We start from the raw sequence: 27,214 nt of genomic DNA, 5'->3' as shown, positions 1-27,214 counted from the left end.
TTTTTTTGATTGTGTGAAGATAGGAAGTTTACAACCACATCTGCCATCTTTTCACAACTTATGAGTTATCTCATAAGTTGAGATAACTCTAGGGAAGCCATCTTAGAATGCCTGCAACCTCTGCAGTGCCAGTTCGATCCCCAGCGGCGGCGAGGGTCCCACATGGCGCGCAGACCTTTCCTGCCGCCCGCTGCTCCCCTCAGCAGTTTATTTCATCCAACTGATCCTGCTCTGGCTCTGGTGAATTCTCTCACCCTCCCGTATTCTGACAGTACCCATGTTTTATATAAATAAATAAATCTTTAAAAAAGAAAAACTTAATCATCGAAAGTTGAATGAAGCAACCAATATAGCAGAATTTCTAAGATTTCTAAGGCATGAATGATTTCTAAGAGCGAAAACTCCACATTAGAATAATTACAGTAGTAATTTTTACTAAAATGAGTAACTGAAAGTTACAGCTTATGTATTCTATAGTTTATATTTATTTCTTCTTAGTTGCATTTTGGGTATTTTTATCTTTTTGTACATTAAACATAGTAATTAGGAAGAGACAATCCAGCTGAGACTCAGTGGTGATCTACAACCTGGCTTCATAGGTAAATGTGATTTTAGCTCTTTGGGTTAGTCCCTTTTTTATTTTTATAAATACTTTAAAGTTGGGATTCCTGTATCTTTCTGTTTTAGAGACTTTAATGTTACTTTGTTTGCTCTACCACTAGTTTTATTCACTCCTATAAATTATATGTATAGAAACAAGAACATAATCTGTACTTTATAAGCAGACATACTTTTATGGACTCTTGGCTTTGTTCTAAGTAACGATCATTATTGATACTCAAAAATATCTTAACGTGAACAAAGATAACTCCTTGGGTTGGCCCCTGGAAAAGAAACTACTCTGGATGATCTTTAAAATATTCTTGCTGTCAGGTAGCAACGTGTTCCAGATCCATCCTGATATTTTTGTCTCAAGGCATGGACTTGACTGCTAATCAAGGAATCCTGCTCCCTTTTAGTGGAGGCTAGTATTTGAGGCTAAAGTGTAATACTTAGGAGCACACATGAGAATGGGTAATGGGCACTATTGCTATTGCTGTTGGGGGACTGGTCACTTTTTATGACAGTCAAATGTAGAGTTAATTTAAAATTTTAAATTCAAATCATTTCCAATTTAACAGCTACCTAACACTCCCATTTTTCTTAGAACATTTGGCCTCATCAACTTATTCCAACTAACGGTCCCTCACATTTGTGAGGACCAGTCATTTGCCCCAAAACCTGTTTCAAGTTTTAATTCCCTGAAGGCCTGAGTTGAGTTCCTGGGTTGTAGTGCATTCCCCTTTCTCATGCTTCCTAAAAATAACAGGCTCTAACTTTAGAGTGATATTTTTCCCCTTGGCTATTTTTTTCAAGCAGATCCAGCTTGTAGGTTCACCTTGATTGTCATGGCGAACTACTAAAGCAATGTTTGTGTCCCATGCCCTTTTCTTTCAGGCTTATTTACACATTTGTCCCAACACACTCCCAAAAATCCTGCGTTAAAAAGGCCCTCCACGAATCTGTACCATTCCAATAAATTCTACCATGCAAACAAGTTTCCCATTTTCAGTTTAACAATCTGCCTACTGGCATCTCTAACTGCAGCCTTTTGGAGTTCTTTGTAATTGCCTAGATGCTGGCTCAGAGGTTCATCCCAGGATCCCCCTTTGGTTCAATCAATTTTGCTTCTCACCACTTATGTTTGGTTGTTGGAAAGTCAAAAATGCATCATGACTTTTCCAGACAGCCCAGTAACTCTGAGACTTCATATGTTAAACTTTCAGCCTCTTTGTAACTATAACATGGGTTTGGTAAGACTAGTTCCTAACTTGATTGTTTTGAGAGCTAAATTAATGCCAAATATTTAAACACTTTAAGGTTTTTTTTCCTCCAGCTCCTGTAATTAGTGCTAGTATTCTAGTCAACTTTTTTTTTTAATTTTTTTTTTATTTAGAGGCATGTTATTTATTTATTTGTTGTTTTACATTGCAGGGGGGGGGTACAGTCAGAAGCGCGGGAGGGTGAGAGAATTCACCAGAGCCAGAGCGGGGATCAGAGCAGGCAGAAGGACGAAGCACACTGCTGAGGGAGCAGCGGGCGGCAGGAGAGGTCTGCGCGCCATGTGGGACCCTCCTCAGGTGGCCGGGGAGCAGCCGGGGATCGAACGGCACCTCAGAGGTCGCGGGCAGCTTCGCAACCCAGCGCTCACCACTGTGCCACCGGGGAGGCCCTCTAGTCAACTTTTATTTGTAATGTCTTATTTAGTCCCGAGTCATTATTAACAAAGCAAGGTATTCTAGGTGCAGAATTTCAGGGCACTAGCTTTTTTTTTTTGAAGATTTATTTTTTTTTATACAAGCACTGGTACAGTCAGAAGCACGGGAGGGTGAGAATTCACCAGAGCCAGAGCAGGGAGCAGAGCAGGCAGAAGGACCGAAGTACACTGCTGAGAGGGAGCAGCGGGCGACAGGAGAGGTCTGTGCGCCATGTGGGCCTCCTCTGATGGCCGGGGAGCAGCTGAGGATCGAACCGGTGTTGCAGAGGCTGTGGGCAGCTTCGCAACCCATTGCTCAACCGCTGCGCCACTGGGGAGGCCCGGGCACTAGCTTTTGATCTGTGATAGACTATTTCCCCTTCTATTTTGGTCCAAGCTATGCACACAGATCCTTTTGAGTCCTGATCACCAAATTCCAATGGGGTTTCCTACATGCCACGAAATGCTGCTCTAGACAGCAGTTGGTGTCCTACAACTTAATGCAGCTCAGATATTACCCCCAAGGTAGCATCAAATTTAATAGGCTAAGTGTTCAGTACCACTAAACTGCCCACACCTCACTACTTCAAACACATTATTGACTGTGCTTCTGACCAACAGCAAGATTGGGGATTCCCATTACCTCTTTCCTTGCAACTGGCAGGCTTCAGATGCAAACAAGCCAGGTTATCTTTTGCACTTCTGACCATCTGCATGGTCATGACCTCCGCCCTCCGCATTCCCTCCTCCTTGGGTTCAATTTACTTGCTGGATAGTTAAGACAACTATGTAAGAATGTAAGTCAGGAACAAACAGATTTGAGATGCATGGGGCAAAGCACAGGGAAGATGGAAGACCTTTCTTGCCCTCTTCAGGGACACCACGCTCCCAGAATCATTTGCCCACCTGCAAGCTCTCCAAACCCTGTCCTTTTGGGTTACTGAGGTTTCATTACAGTCATATTGATTAAATAATTAGTTCCTAGAGGTTGATGCAACCTTCAGGCCCTCTCCTCATCCTGAAGTCTAGAGTGGGATTTAAAGTTCCAACATCATTGTTGGTTCTTCTGGCAATCAGCCTCCAGTTTTAGGTGTATTTTGGGGTGATGGTCCATGTCACCTCATTAACATAACATCTTTACTGCTGTCATTTCTTAGAAAATTCAAGGATTTTAGTTCTGTACCAGAAATGGGAAAACAAAATATAAATCACAGTTATTACACAAGGGCAGCATTTAACATTTGCAATGCCTAGCTCATACCACAATTCTAGGAAGCAGCCCTAGGAACAAGCAGGAGACCTTTCTAGAGCAGATCCAGAACCTAGAACTCCAAGATAGTCCTTGCCACAGGTAAAATGTTACCTAAGAGGCTGAGCCTTCAATTTATAATATATAGACAATGTTACATTTTACAAATCAGTATCTGCCACTACCATGCAAATAGCCATGTATTATTTTATTATTTTTTTTTTTAAAGATTTATTTTATTTATTTATTTATTTATACATGCACTGGGTACAGTCAGAAGCGCGGAGGTGAGAGAATTCACAGAGCCAGAGCAGAGCAGAGCAGCAGAAGGACCGAAGTACACTGCTGAGGGGAGCAGCGGGCGGCAGGAGAGGTCTGCGCGCCATGTGGGACCCTCCTCCAGTGGCCGGGGAGCAGCCGGGGATCGAACCGGCACCGCAGAGGCCACGGGCAGCTTCGCAACCAGGGTCAACCACGCTCAACCACCTGCGCCACCGGAGAGCCCCGCCATGTATTGTTTTAAAAGTCACACTCTCATTCTTCATTAGATCATAAAATACCAAGAGCATTGAGCCAGAAACCTATTTACCTTAACAAAAGATGAAGACATTAAGCTGTACCTATTAAGTTATGGAATGCTTCCCCACTATCCACCAACCTTGCTTGAATAACACACCTTTTCCCTCCACTGAACTACACTCTTACTACAAAGCCCTGCCTGTGGGTACCTAACAAGAAAACCCTCGGCTTATCTAGTATGCTGTAGCTTTGGAGCAATAACCGTAATTCTCACAAAAAACCATTAGTTGCCCTTTTATGTCCAGACCTCATGTCAATACAAACACTTGGACCAAATTCTGGCTTACCCTTCTTCAATTGGCTTTCATTTCTCTTCTAGATCATGGAAAGGCTAACACAATTAACTTTAAACAAATTTTTATTACACAAAGGTTGTCACATAATTGGATATTTCTCTACTTTATACACAATTATTTTTCTCTCCACAGAAAGGCTGCTTCTTAACTTCTCATCTGGTGATGGCAAGCACTAAAATCCTGATTTTAACAGAATAGTAGTAAAAATGCCTCGGTGATTTAAGTTTAAAGCAGTACATTGGTACATGGCTCTTGCACTCAGTCATCAGGAATGTACAAATGTCTTTTATTCAAAAATACAAAATAAATTATCTGTAGGCATGGACAATGACAGCAGTAAACCATTATATGTTGTCAACTGAAACCAGTAACTGATGATTATAGTGATTTTCTTAAACATCAGCCAGCCTTTTCTTCAGTCATTTCCTTCAACTGACTTCTCTGAAGTTATAGATGAGGAACCCTGCTTTGAGCTTCCTCTCACAGTTCATCAATAATGGTAAATCACTATTCTAGGAATTAGAACATGCCACCTCCCATACCACCTCCCATTCCACCCATTCCACCCATTGCAGGGTCCTTCTCTTCTTTAGGAATTCTGTAACTACAACTTCTGCTGTAGTTAACAGAGAGGCTACTCCAGCAGCATCCAATAAGGCTGTTCTTACGACCTAGAAAAAAAAAGTTTATTAGTAAAATATCACTTTTTCCTTTGTAAAAATAGAGCAAGAATTAAAGAGGGGGTTTTCAAAGACTTTTTTAGAAAGTGGTCAACTACTTACCTTGGTTGGATCAATGATTCCTTTTTCCACCATATTCACAAAATCTCCCACCATAGCATCATAGCCAACTTCTGAGGAACTCTGCAAAATTTTCTCAACTATTAATGATCCTTCAACACCTGCATTCTTAGCAATAGTCATTGCAGGAATTTTGAGTGTTCTTTTAATAATTTCTATACCTATAAAGAAAATAGAAAATAAATATTAGTTCTTTTGCTAACATTGTAACAATTCTTTTTGTGAAAATATTAACATAGGAAAACTCCAACTGGGAAATACCACAGGTCAAATCCCCCAAACTTAGATGATGTGATACATTATTAACTGACTCTTGCATCAGCACTATTAATCTATATTGTTATATTCTGGAAACTTCACTCTGATTAATTTCATGCAACAGTATTGCTTCAACAATAGAAAACCAAAATCAGACAGCAAATAAACTTTTCTAAGGTAACTTTACCAATTTTCTGATCTTCATTAGCTGGAGATAATGAGTCCAAGGCTGGAATGCACCGAAGCAGAGCACAACCTCCTCCCAGAACAATGCCTTCTTCAACAGCAGCTCGTGTAGCATTGAGGGCATCGGTTACTCTGTCTTTCTTTTCATTCACTTCAACATCACTTGTCCCACCAACCTAAAGATTAAAATAATTCTAGTCAGTAAGGTTTCTCTCCTTGAAATTGATAATTGCCAAGAACTACTAAAAGGCATCAAGCTTAAAAATCAATGTAAAAAAGGCTGCTCTTTGTTGTGATTATATGATTGAAAAGCTAACAGGGTAAGTACAATGCCACACCAAGAGTGTAGATTGGTCATGAACAAAACCTCTTTTTCCACAGCAACTGCCTTACCACAAGTTTAATTCTGGTTTAATGCAGTATTTCAGTAAAGAAATTTTGTGTAATAAATATCTCCATAAAGACAGCAATTCCCCAAACTTGGTTATGAGGCATTACCTGAAGGAGATATACCACAGAAACACTATTATTCTTGGGCTCAGAACCCAAGCAGCTTATTCACAACAGTGAATCTTTCTTACCTTCAGCACAGCTACTCCATCTGAGAGTTTTGCCAGACGTTCATTTAGTTTTTCTTTTTCATATTCACTAGTTGTGACATCTAACTGCTCAATGATTTCTTGAATACGTTTTTCAATTTGAGCCTTGTCACCTTTTCCTTTCAAGAGCATGGCATCATCTTTGGTCACAATGACCTCTCCAACTTTTCCTAAGTCATGAGGTTGAACATCTTCAAGATTTAAAGTTAATCCCTCTTCTCCAAATACCTACAAAAATATTTTAAAATGAGCCAATAATCGGTTATCATTTTTTCATTATGTAAGTTTATTAAATAATGCCAAACAGGGCCTCCCTGGTGGCAAGAAGAGCTTAAGTCTCAGCACTATCAAGCCAGCAGCAGCCACTGCAGCACAGTTGGATCCCTGACCAGGGAGGTGACCCACATGGCCCAGCAGACCTCTCCTGTCTTACCCGTTGCTCCCCTCAGCAGTGTATTTCAGTAGATCCCCCTGTTCTGTTCCCCTGTCTCAGTGAATCCTCTCACTGCCCCCCGCCCCACCTGACCTATACCACAGCTCTTGTATGCATAAATAAATAAAATATATATTTTTTAAAAAAAGTCACACCAGGGCCTCCCCGGTGGCGCAGCGGTTGAGCACTGGGTTGCGAGGCTGCCGGTAGCCTCTGCAGCGCCAGTCCAATCCCCAGCTGCAACCAGGCCACCAGAGGAGGGTCCCACATGGCGCGCAGACCTCTCCTGCCGCCCGCTGCTCCCCTCAGCAGTGTACTTCGGTCCTATTGCCTGCTCTGCTCCCCGCTCTGGCTCTGGTGAATTCTCTCACCCTCCCGCGCTTCTGACTGTACCCAGTGCTTGTATAAATAAATAAATAAATAAATAAATAAATCTTTTTTTTTTAAAAAAAAAAGTCACACCAATATTTTGATGAACGATTTGTAATAAAAACTTCATTTCTTTGAAGTTTCCGATCTGGGACTAGACTCTAGGCCTAAACTCCTAAGTCCTATGTCTTTTCTATTAGATTCTTCTTTCAAAATTGTTAATAGATTAGTCAACTATTCTAGGGCCAAACTCACAGCAATATAGAAAAGGGCTCTTACCACTATTTAATCCAATCTCTTAGCTCTCAAACATTCAGTAAAAACAAAATTAAGAAGGGCCTCCCCTGGTGGCCTGGGGTTAAGTCTCAGTGCTATCACCTCAATGGCCCACTATTACTACCAGAGTTCAACCCCCAGCCAGGGAGCTAACCCACATATTGTGTAGCAGATCGCTTCTGTCTCACCCACTGCTCCCCTTAGCAGTGTATTCCAGTAAGACCACCTGCTCTACTCACCACTCTGTCGCCAGTGAATCCTCTCACTCCCCCAACCCCCCTGTACCTCTGGCCAAGACCCCTGTTCTTATATGCATAAAAAAAATTTTCAAGAAAAATTAAGCATATAGTTTATATGGTGATTATGACTGTCAACAATCAATTCTACAATGAAGTTTCAGATCTGGGAAAATATAACTTTTAGTAAACCAATAACACATTTATGATACTCACTGCACCACCAGTAGCAATAGCCATATCTTTCAGCTGATTCTTTCTATTGTCACCGAAACCTGGAGCTTTGACTGCTACAACTTGAAGACCAACTTTTAGCCTGTTAAGAAGTTATTAATCAGATTTAAATTTCATAAAAATGCCTCTCTTCAAGTTTTGACTAATGTAGTTATTTAGGAAATCATATTTTGGCTTCAAACCCCAAAATCTGGGGCTTCCCCGGTGGCGCAAGGCGTTAAGACCCAGCACTGTGACGCTGTCTCCATCCCCAGCCAGGGAGGTGACCCGCATGCTGCAGCAGACCTCTCCTGTCTTGCCTGTTGCTCCCCTCAGCGGTATATTTCAGTAGATCTGCCTGTTCTGCTCCCCACTGTCTCTGGTGGATCCTCTTATCCCCCAGATCTCTGGCCTGCACCCAGATGTACGCATAAATAACTTAAAAAAAAAAAAAAAAAAAAAAAACCCACAAATCCCACAATAGTCAATGTTTTCGTAACCCAGAAAGCAGATTCAAGCTAATCAACATTCAAGGATGAATAAGTTCAGAGTTTGTGGGTAAGGTTAAGGTATGCAATCTCAAATGACTGCAATTTAATTTGTGCACTCCCATTACAATAATATAAAAAACTCTTACTTTTGATATACTTTAATCCTAAGATTAGGGAAAATATATATATATGTTTAGTGATGTCCTAAAATCTTTTCATAGCATTAATATTACCTGTTTTAAAGTCTAAAATAATACATTGAACTATAGGTTACAAAAATTGACTGGACTTGACTTATTTTAGGTTGAGGGCCAAGTTCTCTGAGACCACTCATTAATTAAATTTTCCTTTGATAGATAATGTAAAATACTGGCTGACATATAATTAGATCTGAAGTTTCTAGAATAGTCATTGTTAACCTCTTCTCATGCAAAACTGTACTTATATACAACGCTAGATACAAACAAAAGTGGTTTGGCGTGGAATATAAAGGTTTCAAACATCGATACAAATAATTATCTTTCATTTAGATATGTAAGCCAAAAGCCACTGTCTATTACCTATTCAAAACAAGTGTACTCAGAGCTTCTCCATCGACATCTTCTGCAATTATGACCAAAGGCTTACGGTGAGCATTGGCAATTTCAAGAGCAGGTACAATGGACTGGACGCTAGAAATTTTCTTTTCACTCAATAGAACATAGGCATCTTGGAATTCACATTTCTGACCTGAAAAATTAAAGGACATTTGAAACGAACTTTAGACCACTTATATCCTGAAAATGTCTGCAATTTAAAATCCATGGTAATGGATGAAGACCAGACTTTTAAGATGAATTTAATGTATGACATTTATCAATGTTGACATTTGTTGGGTCACTCTGTTAAAAAGCAGTTACTTCAATTAAAAAATAAAAGCTGTGCTGTTCATCAACGGTATTTCAATAAACATTAAAAAAAGCTACAAACTAAAGTTTTAGTACACTTTTAAAATGACTGAATTTAAGCTTCACTTTAATCTTATACACGAGCTCTTGAAATATATACAATTGATGTCAATTAATGCCAATGTTTGACACAAAACAAAACTATTAAAAAAAGTTTTGATTATTGCTTTGCTCTTACCTTTTGATGTATTAATAAAGTATGGAGAAATATAACCTCGATCAAACTTCATACCTTCAATAATTTCTAATTCATCATTCAGTGTTTTTCCATCCTATGAAAAATTAAAGAATTAGTTGTATGTTATTATATAAACACAAAACTCACAATTAGAGCAGATTAAAAGACACACCACTTATCATAAGCTATTCAGGCAGGAATATGCAAATATCTCAGGTCAACTTTGGCAAAAATTTCAAAAAAGGACATTTCAATTATTTTTTATAGCTACAAGACAGTGTCATTCAAGTTAGGAAGGATTCAATCCCACTAGCAAGGCTAAAAACCCACATAAAATACAGAAAGCATTGTATACTATATACATAGGTGTTGATATTATACATATAAAAATTAAAGAGAAGTAGATCAAATTTTTGTATTTAGAAAATTCAGTTCTGATTAACACACCCCATTTTTAAGCTACCATTAACACTTGCCTTTACTGTGATGACCCCCTTTCTTCCAACCTTTTTCATTGCATCAGAAATGATGTTTCCAATTTCTTTGTCTCCATTTGCAGAAATCGTAGCAACCTAAAATAATCAAGTTACCTTTTCAAATTAAAAAATAAGGCTGAACATCCTCAATCAATTCCACTTCCATTCTCTAGTAATATCCAAATTGATACATCCATGGCAGTTTTGTGTGATAGGGAAAAGCGAACTTTACAGTATAGTGGTTCTAGTAAAGTACTGGCTCTGTTTCCAACTTATTTCATTTGGTAACATTCTTTTTGAAAGATTAGCAGCAAAAATGAAATTGTCCATTTAAAAAGCAATATAAATAACCCCAATGTTTCTTTCCCCTTGGCAAGCATGGCAATGTTACAACGTGACAAAAAATTATACACTTTAACAATGATTGAAGAACATTTCTCATACATACAAATGAGTTTTACTCATAGTAATGTAGAACTAAAATAAATGATAGTTCAAGAAGACCCCCAATAACAGTCACTGCATTATTTTCAAATGTTTTAGCAGTAGGAAAGTGCTCCCAACATTGGTGGTTGGACAGTATTACTCTGACATTTGTGTGATTATGAAAAAAAATCAGGCTAATAAATTTTCAAATTTTATCATGTGAAAAATCCTTACCTGAGCAATTTCTTCAGGGGTTGTCACTGGTTTTGACTGCTTCTTAAGTTCAGCAATTACAGCATCAACAGCCAACATCACACCTGGTTATAAATAAATATGATTAGGGGCCTCTCTGGTGGCGTAGGGGTTCTCAGTGCTATCACCCCTGAGGCCTGAGTTTCATCCCCCACCAGGGGGCTAACCCACTTGGTACAGGAGGCCTTTCCTGTCTCGCCCACTGCTCCCTGCAGCAGTCTATTTCAGTAGATCTGCCTGTTCTGCTCCCCAATTTTGTCCCTGGTGAATCCTCTCACCTGCTGCATCTCTGGCCTACACTCCAGTTTTTCTACACAAAAATAAAATCTTAAATAAATAAATACCATTAAAATGCAAAATTTATTAGGAATTTATAATCAAGTAAAAATATTGATTCATGTTAAATGTTTCAATGCCTGAAAAGCCTATTAACTGCTTTTTTTGCCAATTCTTTTCCTAAATACATGGAGATGGAACACATGTACTAAAACAGAAACTTTAAAAAAAGGGCCACTTAACACATCCCCCATCAATGGAAGGACACAAAAAAGAATCAAGATTGACTGCAGTCCCTTACCTTCAACAAGAGTTAGGAATTTCTTGTGGCTATGCACCTGGTAACTTTTAGTTACTTGAAATGTTGTCATTTAACGTATAATTATGAACAATCAAACTATTTTTGCTTTAACAGCAGCACCACATTATGAATTTTTGGAACCCCATTTTGCTCAATTTGGGTAAGTGCTAGTTCTTCCCTTCTTTATTTTGGAAAATTTTACTTAAGAAAAAAATCCAGATAATACATCCTATATCTTCAAATAAACTAATGGTTTGTGGGGGGCTGGCAGCTGAGGCACACCCAGGTGACAGGAACTAACTCAGTTGCATTTCCCTCAACACCTAGCACAGTACCCACCCAGGCATTTGATTACTGCTTGCTGCAGGGAAACTTCACATATTTTAGGCAAGAGGAGGATCAGCTTTTTATAATGAATTTGATAGATAGCTAAGAACATTATGGGGCCAATGAAGAGATATTCTTACCTCTCCTTATTTCCACTGGATTAGCACCTTTGCTAATCTTCTCGAAGCCTTCCTTGGCAATAGAGCGGGCCAGTACAGTGGCAGTAGTAGTACCATCCCCAGCCTCTTCATTTGTGTTATTGGCAACATCCTGAACAAGTTTGGCGCCAATATTTTTATATTTATCTTTTAAGTCAATGGACTTTGCAACAGTCACACCATCTTTTGTTACTTTGGGGCTTCCCCAACTTTGTTCAATAATCACTGTTCTTCCCTGTAATAGCAGAGGGGGAAAAAAGGCAACAGAGTCACATACTCCAATATTCAGCTTAAAACAGAATGAGCACTCTTTACTATAGGGAAGTTACTTGAAAACCTGAACACAAGCAGTCATTTTTATCAGATGTGCAACATGAAGGACAAGTTCTCAAGTGCTCTTAGTTTACAAACATAATGACCTCTCTGTTACCTTGCCAAGTGCATAACTTCGGATAAGGTTATTACAGAAGACACACATCCTATGGACTAAAAGATGTTATCTTGTAAACCAATACCAATTTGGTAATTATGATGTAACTCTCCAATATTATGCAAATCTTTTTTTATACTTGTTTTATCCAGTGCCTGCTATCTTTGAAAGTAATATGAAGACTTGCTTTTAAACTTGTTTTAAATTTTTGTTACTGAAATATTAACAGCAGGAATAGACTGCTCTTACAAAGTTGAGTCACTATGAAATCTCAAACATGATACAAACAGTATAAGCAGCTTTTGCATTTGAACCAAATGCTGCTATTGTCAGGCAAGTAAACACCTTGTTTTATGCAGTTTGGATCACTTGCATTATCTGGACTATCTTTTTTAAGAGACACTACCTTCAAAGGTCTCCTCAAATTATTACTCCTTACTCACCAATCTCTTCAAGTGAAAAGAGACTTAAAATTTTAAATGTGCTTTGGAGTAGAACGGAAGCAGAAAAAAACATTAGATAAAAAGAGCACCTACAAGAATACACATTAGGAAAGGTTGTTATGTTCTTCCCTCTAGGTTTGATACTAACTACTGGGAAAGAATCCAAAATTTAACTCAAGCAGGCAAGCAAGATTAATTCTACTTCAAGAATTCACCTGGAGCTGAGTTACCACTAGATTACATCACACACTGTAGGAAATAAAGTTTCACAAATTTGGCAAAAGTAGTTGAAATTTTAAGACAATTATATCTAAGGAAAAGAAAAAAAAATGACCCATAATCTGGAACTTACATGTAAATTAGGTTTTCTCAAAAACATGCCAATATACCAAAGTACCGCTCGCCAGTTCAGCACGACTATTTACATAAATAAAATATGCCTTACTTAGCAATATATAAATTAGAACAAAGTAACACTGATACCTTTGGCCCCATAGTAACCGCCACAGCATCAGCTAAAAGGTCTACACCTTGAAGCATTAAGGCTCGGGCATCTGCACCAAATTTTACATCTTTGGCATAAGCCCGAGTGAGATGAGGAGCCAGGGTCCTGGACACCGGCCTAATCTGGCGAAGGACTGAGAGTAATCGAAGCATTTCTGAAAAGGGAAACAAGCAGATCATCGTCATATTAGTATTAGCAGTGACCGTTACAGTAATACCCGAGGTGCCTTACAGCACAAACGTGACACCTGCGTTACAGGTCAGAAATTTTAGATGTGAGATGGGTTGAGTCTCGCAACAGCTACTGGCGTAAACTTGAAGTTCCCTCACGCCGCAGGCCCCAGCACAAAGCACACCCATCTCCTCCCCACCGCCACCTACGCCTAGATGTAGCCGCTATCGCTAACAAACGAGTTAATCTTTCACCGTAGAAACGGCCTTGAGAGTAAGCCCACTGCACACAGGTCCCTGAAAACCCAAGTCTTAAGGTAAGGGGAAGACTCTAAAACCCAGTGACCGGGAGAGCGGAAATATTACTGACGGTGCAAAAATCCGCTTAGTAATCAGTGTCCTCATGTATCCACTCCAGGCTACTGTATCAGAGCTGCCCGCAAGGCCGCGGCGCTGGGGGCGGCGGCCCGGCCCACTCGGCGCGGCCCCACGTGTCTTCCCATCAGGACGCCCCGAGCAAGGTCAAGGGTGGAGTCGCCGCAGCGCGGCTGCCCGCCAGGCCACAGGCAGTCCCACTCGGCCGCGACCACCCTTCGCGGGGCTCAGCAGTTGGCCGAAAGTGAGCTGCATCGAGGCGCCCCAGTGAACACGAGCCCCCTCCCCCAATTCCACGAACATCCCGGCGAGCCCTCCTGCTCCCGCGCCCGGCCCGGGCGAGCGCTCCCTCCCCGGCGCACGTGACGGGCTCCCGCATGGAGCCGCGAGGCCTGGCCCGGCGGGCGCGGGCCTGCACGGCCGTGGGGAACCCTGGCTCCCGCCCGCCGGCGCACTCCGGCAGGCCCGCAGCGGGCCGAGGTCGGCCCCGGATCCCGGGCGGCGGGGGGAGGCGGCGCGGGGCGGCCGTGTACCTGCGGGGCGGCGGCAGGGCGCGCGGGCGACGACTCGGACCGTCTGCGGCGAGTGAGGGACAGAGTGCAGGGCGCACACGGCAATGAGCCCGTGTCCCCTCCCTCCGCGCTTCCCCCCGCCCCGCGGCACCGCGTGCGCGGCGGCTCCCTCCCCCTTCCCGTCGGCCCGGGCCCGGCAATCGGCAGGCGCGGCGCGCCAGCTCCGCCCCTCCCTCCCCACGCTGGGCCGGCCAGCGGGCTCAGGCCTCTCGGGCCGACTTAGGCTAGTTCCCGGGCGGCGCTCGCTTCCAGAACTTTCCGGGAGGCGCCGCGCTTTCTGTAGGTCAAGGGGCAAAGCACGTCACATCCGGGAGGGGGCGAAGGGCTAGTACTTTCACCTCGGCAGGCGGCCTAGAAAAGCCTAGAAAGAGCTGCTCTTTCCTTCCGCCTCCCGGTCCCGGCGCCAGGGGCCTGCGCAGAGCGCGCGGGGCGAATCCGGGCGCGCGCTGGTGCGGCCGCCCACTCTCGCGGGGGGGGGGGCGGGGCTCGCGGGCCCGCGCGCCTGCGCGTTGGGCGGCCTCGGCCCACATTCACGTGTCCGGAGGGCCGGGCTGCGGGTCTGTCTTTTTTGCGGCGGCGGGAGAACAGGGCGACTGCAGCGGCCGGAGTCATGGTGAGTCCTCGTGGGTTGGAGGCCGGCGGACCAGGGGGCCTAAGGCGGCGGGACAGTTCTTTTTAGTCCTAGCCGGGAGGTTAGGGGTCATTCCGTGCCCGGCGCGTGCGCGAAGCCACAAGACGCGAGGCCTCCCCGACCCTTTCTCTCGCCCGGACTCTGCACACGCGTGTGCGGCCGGCGTGTGGGGTCAGGAGGAGGGAACGCGGGCGCGCGCGCGGCGGCCGGCGAGTGTGTGGGGGCTTGGAAGCGTAGCCCCAGGCAGAGGAATTGACCTCAGCGTTTGCTGAACAAACCCAGAGAGACCTGAGGGAGGAAAATGCTTGACCTTGGGGAAAATTACGGTTGCCCTTACGGCTGACTGCACTGCTGACCAGAGGAGCAGCGATCCCTAACACACAGGGAAAGAAATTAACGCGTGATTTAGAGCAAAACATTAACCTTTTTTCGGAAGGAATAAGCTGAGATTTGGTGTTATCGTGGGAAGCTTCACGGGGGTGCTTGCTATGTAACACGATGGTCTTGCTTGTTATAATGTAGTTACAACTTGTTTCTTGTTTCATATCTAACGTTTATCTCCCAACAGGCAGGACAGGCATTTAGAAAGTTTCTTCCCCTCTTCGACCGAGTATTAGTCGAAAGGAGTGCAGCTGAAACTGTAACCAAAGGAGGCATTATGCTTCCAGAAAAATCTCAAGGAAAAGTGTTGCAAGCAACAGTAGTAGCTGTTGGATCAGGCTCTAAAGGAAAGGTAAATGGTGTCTAAAATGAGCTGTTTTATGTTAAGTGTAGAGGAAAAAAGAATCCCTGTATTAAAAGTAACCTTTTAAATTATCTGCCACCCTAAGGGAAATGATTGCGAAATAAAATTACTTTATATGAGGGAGAGTTCCAGAGTATAAAAACCAGTAACAGTACAACCAGCATTTTCTTCAAATTCTAAATTATTGACAAAGCAAAAAATTACGGTTAAAAATCTGGAGGTGGGAATTTTTGGGAATTGAGGGGAATTTGACTCTTGGTATCACATCTAATACACTGAAATTGCCTTAATCTTTTTTTTTGTAAAAGATTTATTTATTTATGCATACAAGAGCTGGGGTACAGGCCAGAGATGCGGAGGGTGACAGGATTCACCAGAGACAGCGGGAAACTCAGGTAGACTGAAATACACTGCTGAGGGGAGCAGCGGGCAAGACAGGAGAGATCTGCTTCGCCATGTGCGTTGCTCCCAGTCCAGCAGGGGATTAAACTCAGGGATCGAAAATCATGCTGCAGAGGCTGTGGGACTGCTCCATAGTGTGGTGCTTAACCTCTTGTGCACCAGGGAGGCCCCCCAGTTGCCTTAATCTTTTAACTTCTTGAAGCCTTAGTTGGCCTATCTATGAAAGGAACAGGTTGAACTATCCTTCCTTGACTTCTCCAGTTAAGTAAAGTCAGGTAAATGCCCTTGGGATCGAATGTGTTGATTGTCTCTGTTGTCTCTAGGAAAATTAGTTCTAGCATTGAAACTAACCTGTGAGTTAAGAAAAGGAGGGCTGGGCCTCCCTGGTGGGGCAAGGGATTAAGACTCAGCACTGTGAAGCTATCTGCAGCCACCATCAGCAGCAGTTGGATCCCCTGCTAGGGAGCTGATGCATATGACTCAGCAGACCTCTCCTGTCTCACCTGCTCCCCTCAGCAGTGTATTTCAGTAGATCCTCCTGTTCTGCTCCCCACTCTATCTCTGGTGAATCCTCTCAACCCCCGCACCTCTGGCCTGCACCCCAGCTTTGTATGCATAAAAAAATAAATCTTTAAAAAAAAAACCACACAAAAACACGGCGGCTTACAGTGTACTTCAGCCCCTCTCCCCAAATCTGTATTTTGGAGAAACCAAAATTGAAGTATATGTTACAGATTTGAGAAACTTCTGTTAAATTTTTGTATGTTGAAAGAAATCAAACATGACCTTCGTGTATATAGTTTTCAAGACAGGTTTGTTTCAAATAACCCATAGGTTAATATTTAATGATTAAAAAGTTAGATATAGTTAAAGTCAGCTTTCCCAGTATAATTACTTGAACACTTACTCTGAAATCAAGTTTTACTTTAGGCCACCTTGTGCACATTTCAAAGTGTAATTCTACAATGATATTTTTTCAAGTACTCTTAATTGTAACATGAATTATATCACTTGGCAACAAAGTCTCTAATGTTCGATTCGAGTGAGAATATTTGATTAATGAAAATTAAATGTAAATATCTGTTGAACTAGTTATCTTTGCTAATAACATTCTCATTTTCTTAAGGGTGGAGAGATTCAACCAGTTAGTGTGAAAGTTGGAGATAAAGTTCTTCTCCCAGAATATGGAGGCACCAAAGTAGTTCTAGATGACAAGGTGTGTAAGCATAATAATTTTAAAAAGAAGTTAAGTACTTGCTATTAATTTTCTTAACTAATAGGCTTTTTTCTGTTTGTAGGATTATTTCTTATTTAGAGATGGTGATATTCTTGGAAAGTATGTAGACTGAAACCAAGATTGAAATGGCATCATGTGAAGCAGCCCATTCCACTCAAGTTCTGAAATCTTTCATCATGTAAATAATTTCTGTGTCTCTTTTATAATAAACTAATGCTATCCAAACTGTGATGACATCCAGTGTCTCTAAAATTTAGTTTCACTGTACTTACATAAACATTTCCAAATAAAAGCATATAAATGAATGGTAAATCTTTATTTAGTGATTGAAGGTGGCTTTAGGGTTCTCTAGTTTTGTTTTTTTTTTTTACAAATAACCTGCAGCAGATTCTGAGAAAGCTTTCCATTTTCACATTGAAATTAGCCTTAATACATAAATAATTGATGCTGATACAGTAATGAATTTCTACTTAATTTTAAGAAAGTTGAGTAGCAACATTCTAACTTCATACATAACAGTGCTTATATTGACATGTATTTATTGAGGGCCTTTCTGGTGGCATAGGGGTTAAGTGTCAGCGCTTCCACTACTATGGTGTACCAAGATGGCCTGAGATCAATCCCAGATTCACCTTTTCTGCTCCCCACTCTGGTAAATCCTCTTACCCCTCCCCCTAACCTCTGACCTACAAACCCAGTTCTACACAAAAATTAATTTAAAAAATATATGTGTATTTGCTTTACACATTAAAGTCTTCTATTTAGAAAAACATTTGATTTTTTGAAACAATGCAGTTACATAATTGGCAAAAAAAACCCAAGGCAAGGTATAATAGTTAATATTGGTTGTGTTCATTGTACATAAGTAGTCCATCTCCGGATGTTGCTGTCTGAAACTTTTATGGCCTCTGCTACTTTGTCAGAAAACTCCATTAATGCTGGCAATAGTTACTGTGGTATGGGAATGTGTGGTACTTTTCTCAATTTCCTATGTGTTCTAGCCACAGCTAGATAATTTGTATGTACAGATTTTATTTTATCAATGAGAAAACTGACTAAATGAAACATTCAAAGCCATGTGGCTGGTAAGTTGGTTAGGAATCCAATCCAAAAGCACTGGGCCTCCCTGGGGCCTCAAGGGGTAATGCACTGCACTGTGAAGCTACCTGCAGCCTCTGCAACACCAGTTCCATTCCCAGCCTGCCAGGGAGCTACCCACCTGGCACAGCATACCTCACCTGTCTTGCCCTGCTTCCCCCCTTAGTGTATTTTCAGTCTGCCTGTTCCGTTCCCCACTTGGTTCTGGTGAAACTTCTCATCCCCCACACCTCTGGCCTGTACCGCAGTTCTTGTATGCATAAATAAATCTTCAAAGAAGGAAAAAAAAAAACATGGCTTTCCCATTATTCCCTGATGCAATTTCCTAAAGAACCAAGCAAAAATGGAAACTGTCCAACCTGGTTCATCCTTAGAATTATTTGGTGTATTCAAGATTTCAGGGTTACTAAATGAGAAGGACAAGAGAATACTTTCATACCATAGCATTACAGGACTCCTGTAATGCTTTTCTAGCAGAACTTATAAAGAAATAATAGGCTCATACTATATTGCATAAACAGGAAAAGATTTTGGTATGAGAAATTCATACCAAAGACAAGGGCATGTGGAGTATGGAATCACTTGTTTCAGAACAGTAAGGCCATTTACATTAGGAAATAAGGTGGGGAAAGCCTCTTAAAAATGGTGGTAATTGTTTAGTAGAAACTGCTCTGATAATTTTACTTGTGTTTTGTGTGTAGTAGAAAGCACACTTTGAAGTTGGACAAATCTGAGTTCACTTCCAAACCTGACTTCAATTTGTCACCCTGACACAATTATTCTAGCATCTTTCACTTATGAGGCAAAGAATTAGTCTCACAGATTGGTATGAGCATACACAAATAAGATTATATGTTAAAGTGCTTAGAATAGTTCCTCAAAGCGGCACTCAAAAATGGTAATGCCATGAAAATTCCAGTTAGAATTTTACCTGTCTTCCAGAATGGGATTGCTGGATAGAACTATGATAGTTGTAATTTTTTTTTTTTTTTCAGGAATTGCCATACATTTGTCCTTAAGGGGCATGTTATTTTTTCATTCTCAGCCAACATGAATTATAAAGTTTTTTTTTTTTTAAAGATTTATTCATGATACAAGAAGTGGAGTACAGGCCAGAGGTGGAGGGGGGTTGAGAGGATTCACCAGAGACAGAGTGGGGAGCAGAACAGGCAGACTGACTGAAATACACTGCTGAGGGGAGCAGCGCCTGAGTCAGGAGAGGTCTGCTGCACCATGTGGTTCAGCTCCCTGGCCAGAGATTGAACTCATGGCTGGCTGCAGATAGCTTCAGATAGCTTCATAGTGCTGAGACTTAACCCCTTGAGCCACCAGGGAGGCCCTAAATTACAAGGTTTTACATATTTTTTTTTTTTAAAGATTTATTTTATGCAAGAACTGGGGCACAGGTCAGAAGTGAGGGAGGGTGAGAGAATTCACCAGAGCCAGAGTCGGGAGCAGAGGAGCAGAGCAGGCAGAGGGACCGAAGACACTGCTGAGGGGAGCAGCTGACGAGGCTTGCGAGGTCGGCTGCTCGATGTGGGGTTTTCCCTGGCCTGCGGGGAATCAAACCAGCGCTGCAAAGGCCGCGGACAGCTTCGCAGCGCGGCTCTCAACAGCTGCGCCACAGGGAAGGCCCCTTACGTATGTTATTAAGAGTACAAGTTAGGGCCTCCTTGATGGCGCAAGGGGTTAAGCACCGCACTATGAAACAATCCGAATCCTCTGCAGTATGAGTTCAATCCCTAGCCGGCCAGGGAGCAACACACATGGCACAGCAGACCTCTCCTGTCTTGCCCGCTGCACCCCTCAGCAGTGTATTTCACTCACTCTATCTATTCTGTTCCCCACTGTCTCTGGTGAATCCTCGCCCTGCCCCGCGGCCCCCCTCCCCCCACCATCTCTGGCCTCTACCCCAGCTCTTGTATGCATAAATAAATAAATCTTTAAAAAATAATAAAAATAAAAGACACTGAAAAGAATCCTTCCCATCTCTGTCTCCTGGCCACACAGTTCTATTCCTATAACTAACATAAGAGTTTATATTCTTCCTTTTTCAGATGTGTTCTATATATTTTTATGTATTTGTGTGTGTGTGTACACAATTATAGGAAATAATACGTATTTTTTCTTATGAAAAACATCCCATAACACCATTTCACCCCTTGCTTTTTTAAACAATTTGTCTCAAATTAATCTACAAAGTGCATAAAGATCTTTTTCATCCTCTAGTAATATAATGTTCCATTATAGGCATGACTCATAATTTAAGTATGTCCAGTGATAGATACTGAAGTTCCAATCTTATGCTCCTAAATCACTTCTACAATGAATAAATTTTTGCATAAATTATCTTGCACTTGTGAACAAGTATATCTGTAAGATAAATTCCTAGATGTATAATTATTATGTCAATGGGCATGTGGACTTTAATCACACATATACATACACATGTACACATGTATTTTCAAGTTGTCCCTGTAGAAATGTTATCAATCCTATTAGCAGTGTATGAGAGTGCTGATTTCTTCCTATCCTCCATAACACAAGATGTTATAAAGGTTTTACTATGCCAATTTGATCATTTTAATTTATTAATATATGTGAGGGTAAACATCTTGTGTTTGAGAGCCATCTCTATTTCTTTTACTGTACCCTACTGACTTAATATCTTCTGCCCATTTTTCTACTGGTGACTGGACTTTTATGATTTGTGTGATATATTTATTAGGGAAACTAATTTTTTGTGAGAAGTTTTTTCCTTTACTTTGTCATTTTGACTTTGCTTTTTATGCTTTGACCTTGCAGGAATTTTGATGTAGTTGAATAATGTTTTCCATTATAACGCTAGGGCATTACATCAAACTGAAATGTCTTCTCCAATACTTAAAGTTTTTCCATAGCTGCTTCAAGTATTTCAGTATTTTTACAAAAATATTTCAGGGCCTCCCTGGTGGTGCAAGGGGTTAAGTCTCAGCACTATCAAGTTATCACACTCGAGCATGAGTTCGATCCCCAGTCAGGGAGCTAACCCAAATGGCACAGCAGACCTCTCCTGTCACCTGCTGCTCCCCTCAGCAGTGTATTTCAGTAGATCTGCCTGTTCTGCTTCCCACTCTGTCTCTGGTGAATCCTCTCACCTCCTACCCCTGCACCTCTGGCCTACACCCCAGTTCTCCCAATTCTTGTATGCATAAATAAATAAAAATAAATTTAAAAAAAAATTCAATTTGGGCTTCATCTGGAGATTCTTCTGTTATAAGAGATAAAGAATGAATGTAATACCCCTTCTCTCTTACAGATTAAGCCTGCCCAGTTCTTTAAGACATGTTAAAATTTAGCCCAAGACTTGCAAAATTCTCTTTCAATCTCATTTAGCCTTGTGACTTGATTTAGAAAAACAACAATGGGTTAGTTACTAACCTGTATTCACTGTCCGTTCAAAAGGCTATTGTTTGAGTATTTTAAAATCATTCATTTGTTCAACATGTGTTGGCACTGTTCTAGGCACTGGAGATACAAGAATGAATAGATGGGGAGGAAAAGAGTAGATAACAGAGTAACTTTAGAAGAGATCAGTGTCATCAAGAAAATAGAAAATACTACAACTTAATAAGTTATTAAGTGCCCCGTCATAAAGAGGAAATAATATATTATTGTTACTTTTCTTCCCTTTCTGAAAGTTCAGGAAAAGTGTATCTAATTGTTGTTTAACAAATCACACACACCCCCCCACACACCGGGGTTTAGTGGCTTAAATATCTCATACAGTATCTGTAGGTCAGATTTTGGGGAGCAGCTTATTTGGTGGTCCCAGTTTGGGATCTCTCAAGAAGCTGCCATCATCCAAACGTTCCACTGGGGCCAGAGGATATATGTCCAACATGGTTCACTCATATGATGTCAACTTGATGCTTGCTTTTGACAGAAGCCTATTTCTCACTGTGGAATCCTTCTAAAGCTGCTTGAATGTCCTCATACATGGCAGCTTTCTCACACAGGGTAAGTGATACAACTTAAGAGAGCAAAGGAGAAGCCATGCTATCTTTTATAACTTAACATTAGAAGATACTCACCATCATTTTCATAATAACCTAGTTTACACAGGTCAATCTTATTCAGTGTAAGAGATAACCACACAAAGGTGTAAATACCAGGAGATAATAATGATTCAGGACTATCTTGGTGGCTGACTACCACAACTACCACTTTGGTCAAATTGTCTAGAATTCCAGAGAGAAAAATAAAGCACTATGGGAGTTCAGTATTGTACTGATCTGAGTTAAGCAAAGTTGTCTAAGTTTGAACTCTATAAATCCCAAAAATGTTGTGTACAATTTTTATGAAGAGAAAATAATTTTCTTTTTTAAAAACAAAATAATTTTACATGTTAAAAGTCTATAAAACCATATACAGATACTAATTTGTAAACATACATTTCCATGCTTCCCTGCTACTTTAACTGCTTGAATAAAATCTGGAATGAAATATCCTGCATCACCACATATAAACTGATAGTTCATGCTTTAAGGCACATTTCAACTACTTCATGCACCATTCACAGTGTGTCAGTTTTGCTCTTAGGCTGGCTTTCTTCAAGCCAAGATGGCTGATGCAGTCACAGACATTGTTCAGTGGCAGAAAAAAGGGACCATTTCTTTTGGTAATCTCCTCAAGAACAAGAAAATATTTCCAAACAGCTAATGAGACTACCCTTTACACCAATTTAGACTAAAATGGGCATACATGTTTATCATTTAAACAGTAGCCCAGGTCAGAAGAGTTTTACCCTTCAAACTAGAAGTGGGTTTACTTTTTCTTGATCACATAGGGGAAGAGATAGGATACTGAGCAAGATGATTCTGTTTGCAAAGAGCATACTGGAAGGGGAATAGAAAGCAAATATGCAAACAAAAGGAGTTGCTTCAGCTCTTAGACATTTTGTTTTGTAGTAATCTATAAATCCCTTTTTCTCATCATTTTTAAGTTCTTGGAAAAAATGAGCCTATACAGCTTATACATCTTCAAGCTTATCAGCACTTGCCCAGTATCTTGCATGTTTATAGACATTCACTATTTAACTTGGATTTTAAAATTCCCCAAAGAGAATTTCAAAATAAATGTTTATGAAATTATTTATACTTTGGATTTATAAAATATTTGCTTCTAAAACACTAAGAGAATCCATGAACACTTAATTTTATACTTACTTTGATATTCTAGGAGCTAGAGGGAAGAATTGCTGTGCAATATCGAAGTCTAACAGTCAACAGTTAAGATAATATATATTTTTTCTGAATCCCAGTCCAGAGCTATTTACATTTGTTCATATTGCCTTAAAAAAAAACTACTCCTTTGTTAACCAAAATATTCAAATAACTCATTTTTACATGTAAATATTATTACTGATCATGATTCCTTCTCCCCCCCACCCCATTATAAAATTGTTTTTGTCTGGAAGTCATAATCTGCAGACTGATAGGAAATAAAATGTGAAGGTTATGAGCTAGAAACATTTCAACCCTAAAGTACAAGGTTCTTCCTGCAAACAAGGCTAGAGTTGGCGTCACAATGCAATTTTATTAGACCTTTCAAAGAGATGAATGTGTATTTTGTTTCCAAATTTAATATCTATTTGTTCATTTTTTCTCTTGGTCTTTCAGCTGGACTGAAAACAGTATATCTGAAATTAAAGAGAACATTATGTCCTTGTAATTATACTAATCGTACTTAATTAACTAAAGTTACCCCTTCAACTATACGTAACTGCTATTTACAATACAGGGAAACTACCACACCAATCTGGAAAATTTTTATTTAATGTCCTTTGAGGTGGTCAATGATTAGTCTCGTTGTCCACATGACCCACCCATGTTCATTCTCTTAAGACGTAACATCGGGGTGCCCGATTGCCCTCAGTTTTACTGAATTTAGTATGAGAATTAGTGAGCTGCACATCTGTGTCCCTTGCTAGATGCTAAGTGCTTTATGGTTAAAGGTTGGACCTTTTCATACCTGTGCTTCAATGTCTAATGCATAGCAGAGCTTAATATGCATTTGTTGAATGAATACTCTTTTGGCATCTAGGAGTTAGTGGTAAAGAATTAAGACTTCGCTCTTGAAAAATTAGTAGTCCATATCTTTTCTTGAAATAAGGACTCTTATGGGGCCTCCCTGGTGGTGCAAGGGGGTTAATTCTCAGTACTATGAAGCTATCCATAGTCACTGCAGTATGAATTGGATCCCCTGCCAGTGAGCTACCCACATGGCACAGCAGACCTCTCCAGTCTGGACCATTGCTCCCCTCAGCAGTGTATTTCAGTCAATCTGCCCGTTCTGCTCCCACTCCCCACTCTGCCCCCGTTGAATCTTCTCCAACACTCCTCACTACCCCCCACTTCCTTCCTCCCCGCATCTCTGGCCTATACCCCAGCTCTGTGTTGCATAAATAAATAATTTTTAATTTTTAAAAAAAAGAAATATGGACTCTTACTTAAAGGCAAACCAACACTCAGCTGACAAACCCCCTTGAACAAAGTTCCTAGACAATTACTTAGCTTCAGACCCACTTAATCTCACCAACCTCTCCTTTAGGCCTCTCTTCCTTGGATGCTGTTTTCAACATGACTCTAATCTCAGCATTCTCAATACAATCTTCATTTAGGGACACCTGAAGGTTTTCTTCTTTTGGAAATCCTACTACTGTATACACTCATTACCCTTTGAACTATCTTCCCTTCTGATAACCTAAAGTCTCTCTCATTGTAAATCAGATTTAAGGTTTCTTTTTTTAAAAAAAATATTTATTTATGCATATAAGAACTGGTACAAGCCAGAGGTGAGGGGGCAGACTGGATTCACCAAATCAGAGTGAGGAACAGAACAGGCATACAGACTGAAATACACTGCTGAGGGGAGAAGCGGTCAAGTCAGGAGAGGTCTGCTGCACCATGTGGGTAGCTCCCTGGCCAGCAGGGATGGAATTTGTGCTGCAGAGCCTTGAGGGTAGCTTCATAGTGCTTGGGCTTAACCCCTGTGCCTCCAGGTAGGATTTAAGGTGTCTAAGCAGGAAAAAAAAATAAAAAACACAACTTGGCTCAAACGGCCATGAGTCATAATTTAAAAGAAATATTGAAACTTGCAAAAACTTGTAATTCCGTATGTCGTAAAATTCCCAGGAGACATTTATTTTGTCCTCCTGCTTCTGACTTGGAAAAATTACGATCTAAGGCACAAAACCAAAAAATCTCTCCATCTGAGATAATAGTCACCTGCACCTATTAAAAACTCGATAACGGACAGCCCCACTCTGATTTGAAGTTGGGTTGATTTCACGCCACGTCCGTGGTATTTTTCCAGAGAGCTGATTATGTTTTCTACTTTGCAAGCGTATTTTAGGGTCAGAATTATGCTTTTCTGGTACGTGCTTGCACAAGGATTTATTGAAACGCTTTGCCATCGTGCAAGACCTGTCCTTCCAGCGTAACCGACACAACCCAAGGAAATGCACTAACGTTTACGCAGCTCTTACACACCTTTGCAGCTACGGACTCTAGCGAAGCCACTCCGGTTCCCAAACGTCTAGGCGTCCACAGCCTGCACAGCGCCGCCCGCTGTTTCCGCCCGCCCGTTTCCCTCCCCCCCTCCCTCCCTCCCTCCCTAGGTTCCTCTTCCGGACTCCCCCCTATTCTCCCGCCATGCTCTGCGCGGCCGCCTGCTGTTTCGTCAAACAAGCCACTCCCCGGCGCGCGCACGAAGCGCGCAGCTCCGCCCCCGCCCCGCGCCGGCAGCCATCCCCTACATCCGGGTACCGACCCCAGCCGTTCGGACTCTGGCACTATGGTCATGGCGGAGGGGACGGCAGTGTTGAGGCGGAACAGGCCGGGTACCAAGGCACAGGTACTGTCTCTTCGCTTTACGTGGTGGGGGTTCTCGGTGCCACGTCGCACCGCGCCTGGAAGCTTGTTGCCCCCGAGAGGCGGTTGGGCCGGCCCTGGGCGGCCGACACTGACGTCCGGCCTGTTCTTCCGGAGCCGCTCCTGAGCCTGGTTGAGGCGGCGGCCCCGCGAGGCCTACGGAGCCCGGACGAGGGTGGCGTGAGGAGACCGGTGGGGGCCGCGGCGGCAGACGCCTAGGCCTGACAGCCTGTCACCGGGGACTGCTGGTTCTTCGCCCGCCGCTGAGTCCCAGCCGACCGGCGGGCGGCGGCCGCGGCCTGTCAGGCGGCGACCCCAGGGGCTTCTCGAGGGTCGGGACTGCCGGGTGAGGGGGTGCAGGTGCCGGCCGCGCTCGTCCGGGGTTCCGGTGCCTACCTGACTGGGCCGTGCCCGCCCGGCTTCTGCCGTCCAGCTTGTCTAACCGGATCCGGTGGCGATAATTTACTTTATCCTCTTCTGCTGTTTGCTTTTGCCCACGGATCGCTGCAGCTGTTCCTGGTCCAGCAAGTTTTCATCATCAAGTTGCGACTTGTTACATGTCATTTCTTGTGAATTTCCGTGTAGGCACAGGCAAGGAACGGACTGTTTATAATTTTGTTAACTTTAGCTAGGCACTATTTGAGAGTGAGTTGGTGCATGTTTGTAGGCATTGGTTCTTGGAATTTGCAAAGCCTCAGTCTTTTTTTTTAGTTTTTTTATTTTATTTTAAGCTCTATTTATTTATTTATACAAGCACTGGGTACAGTCAGAAGTGCGGGAGGGTGAGAGAATTCACTGGAGCCAGAGCGGGGAGCAGAAACAGGCAGACTGACGAAGTACACTGCTGAGGGGAGCAGCGGCGCGGGAGGAGAGGTCTGAGCGCCATGTGGGACCCTCGCCCTGCCGGGGATTTGAACCGGCGCTGCAGAGGCTGCGGGCAGCTTGCAACCCAGCGTTCAACCGCTGCGCCACCAGGCTGACTCACATTTTTCACATAATCGAAGAGGCTTTTAGACTTGATCTGATTAATAGCCCAACTGAAATGGCTTAATGAGTAGGTGCTCTAAAGAA

At 42.0% G+C, this 27,214-nt stretch overlaps 1 protein-coding gene and 1 non-coding gene across 2 annotated transcripts; one reads left to right on the top strand and one right to left on the bottom strand.

The window, feature by feature from the left end:
- Positions 1–4,292: 4,292 nt before the first annotated feature.
- LOC119256070 (60 kDa heat shock protein, mitochondrial-like) lies at positions 4,293–14,176 on the bottom strand. The gene is given in 13 exon segments (XM_054699969.1): positions 4,293–5,016; positions 5,019–5,091; positions 5,203–5,381; positions 5,666–5,840; positions 6,246–6,491; positions 7,794–7,893; positions 8,842–9,010; positions 9,407–9,500; positions 9,877–9,978; positions 10,543–10,625; positions 11,605–11,857; positions 12,979–13,154; positions 14,079–14,176. Coding segments are annotated over 12 exon segments (1,725 nt in total). The 5' UTR covers positions 13,153–13,154; positions 14,079–14,176; the 3' UTR covers positions 4,293–4,939.
- Positions 14,177–14,630: 454 nt separating this feature from the next.
- On the top strand, positions 14,631–17,854 carry LOC119256071 (uncharacterized). The gene is made up of 3 exons (XR_008553628.1): positions 14,631–14,730; positions 15,317–17,111; positions 17,194–17,854. It is a non-coding gene; the product is annotated as an uncharacterized LOC119256071 (transcript).
- Positions 17,855–27,214: the final 9,360 nt, after the last annotated feature.

The sequence above is a fragment of the Talpa occidentalis genome, unplaced genomic scaffold (assembly GCF_014898055.3).
Source record: "Talpa occidentalis isolate TD23 unplaced genomic scaffold, MPIMG_talOcc4v2.1 talOcc4.3, whole genome shotgun sequence".
In the NCBI taxonomy this organism is placed as follows: Eukaryota; Metazoa; Chordata; class Mammalia; order Eulipotyphla; family Talpidae; genus Talpa; species Talpa occidentalis.
Note: the sequence above shows the minus strand (reverse complement) of the source record. Positions and strands in the feature narration are given on the sequence as shown.